Source organism: Grammomys surdaster, unplaced genomic scaffold, assembly GCF_004785775.1.
Source record: "Grammomys surdaster isolate TR1022 unplaced genomic scaffold, NIH_TR_1.0 374, whole genome shotgun sequence".
Lineage (NCBI taxonomy): Eukaryota > Metazoa > Chordata > Mammalia > Rodentia > Muridae > Grammomys > Grammomys surdaster.
In genome coordinates, this window is record NW_021604793.1 from 142,254 (window position 1) to 144,256 (window position 2,003).

The 2,003-nt window shown below is 56.4% G+C and overlaps 1 protein-coding gene across 1 annotated transcript in view; it reads right to left on the reverse strand.

The window, feature by feature from the left end:
- Window positions 1-1,139: 1,139 nt before the first annotated feature.
- Window positions 1,140-2,003, reverse strand: part of Krt1 (keratin 1) — a 5,051-nt gene continuing 4,187 nt past the window's right edge. The window contains exons 8-9 of the mRNA XM_028781119.1: window positions 1,632-1,666; window positions 1,140-1,546 (exon numbers count right to left, since the gene is read on the reverse strand). Of these exons, the coding sequence (XP_028636952.1) occupies window positions 1,140-1,546; window positions 1,632-1,666 (442 nt within the window). The remainder of the gene's footprint in view (window positions 1,547-1,631; window positions 1,667-2,003) is intronic.

The window sequence follows — 2,003 nt, forward strand, 5'->3', positions numbered from 1 at the left end:
GAGAGGAAGAGGGGGACAGAGAGGGAGAGGGGGACAGAGAGGGAAAGGGGGACAGAGAGGGAGAAAGGGAGAGAGGGGGACAGAGAGGGAGAGGGAGAGAGGGAGAGGGAGAGAGGGGGATGGAGAGGGAGAGAGGGAGAGGGGGAGGGAGAGGGAGGGGGAGGAGGGGGGAGGAAGAGAGAGAGGGGGAGGGAAGAGGGAGGAGGGAGGAGGGAGAGGGAGGAGAGGGAGAGGGAGGAGAGGGAGAGGGAGGAAAGGGGAGGAAAGGCCCGCCGTGAGCACGTGGAGAGAGGGGGGAAGGGGCCAGGGGCCAGAGCAGGAGCAGGAAGGCAAGAGCGAGAGAGAGAGAGGAGGGGCAAGCAGCCCCTTTTAAAGTGAGTCAGACGTACTTGGCTGTTGCCAGGTAACTGTGGGGCGGAGCTTAGACAGAATGCTAACAAATAGAACCCTCCAGTAGGACCACTTTCCCCGGAGAGAACTTGTGCTCTAGGAGTTCCACCCTCATTAGAGTGGCCGGATCTGTCCCCCTTCTCACTCAGGTGGTTCCTGGATCCTGACTCCTCCGCAAGCAAGCCGTTCGTTGTGTAGCCTGTCAGACACACAAATCACCCACCCACCCTCCACCCCATCGTTTGCACAAACGGGCAGAAACGGATTGACAGTTTCAAATGCAGTTTATTGCAGCAAAACAAAGAAACGGGGTGGGGGGTGGGGGTGGGGGGCGTTCAGAGCTCTCCATAAAAGACAAACTCGCAAACGCCTTATGTACAAAACCAAAGCAGCTCAGCGGGGCTGCAGGATACGGGATGCTAAGGAGCAGTCCAGTGCTCTGGGTGTGCCAGGCAAAAAAGCCCTGGATCTGAAGTCCTCTTTGAAATGTCATGTTGATGACGGCAGTTCTAAACTGTTTCTCAGCAAAACATAAAGTGGGATTGTTACCAGGGGACTTAGACTGCTACTAAGATGAAAACTTCTTTGCAAGGGGAGCAGAAAAGAAAGTGCAGAGAAAATAAGCCTAATAATCTGTGCAATTAACCATAGCTCTTCTCTCTATAAAGGCTGGTGCAATTGATCTTGGTCTCGCCAACCATATTTGGCCATGATGGAAAAGGAGAGCCAATGGGGTGGTGGACACCTCTTTAGTTGGTCCCTCGGGAATAACTGGTAGAAACAAACTTCACGCTAGAACTGCCAGAGGACTTAACACCACCGGAGCTGGATCCTCCCCGGCCTCCTCCAGAGGAACCACCGTAGCTGCCTCCGGAGCTGCCACCGCCCCCTCCAGAGCCACCTCTGTGGCTTCCACTGCTGCCACCGCCGTAGCTCCCGCCTCCGGAGCCACCTCCGTAGCTCCCGCCTCCGGAGCCACCTCCGTAGCTGCCGCCTCCGGAGCTGCCACCTCTGGAGCCGCCACCTCTGGAGCCGCCGCCGTAGCTGCCTCCAGAGCTACCTCCGTAGCTGCCGCCTCCAGAGCCGCCTCCGGAGCCGTATCTGCCGCCGCCTCGGCTACTGCTTCCGCTCATGCTGGTGTGGCTGGTGCTCACCGCTACAGAGGGAGCCTCGGTTACACCCCATCCCACTGCGCTCGTCCCCCACCCAGCCAAGCACCTGAGAAATCCCCTTATACTTACACACGCTCACATTGGGGGTGCACTCTCCAGACATCCTGCCAGGAAACAAACCAAGTCCCTCAGAACCTGCAGCGCCCCCCTTTCCAAGGAGCATGTCCCAAACTTCTCCCCAGCCCTCCCAAGTCTCGGTTTACTCAGCCTGAGTCCAAGCAGGGAGAAATCTCCCTAGCTCAGACAAGGCTCTTTCAGCTGTGCGGTTCAGCTATTAGGCTATGTCAAGAGATCCAGGATAGCCTCAATAAATCGCTCCATTTCATATGAGGAGCATTGGGAAGGCAGGCAGAGAGCAAGTCAGAAAAATAACAGTGTAGAGAGAAGAAGGAGGAGAAGAAGAAGAAGAAGAAGAAGAAGAAGAAGAAGAAGAAGAAGAAG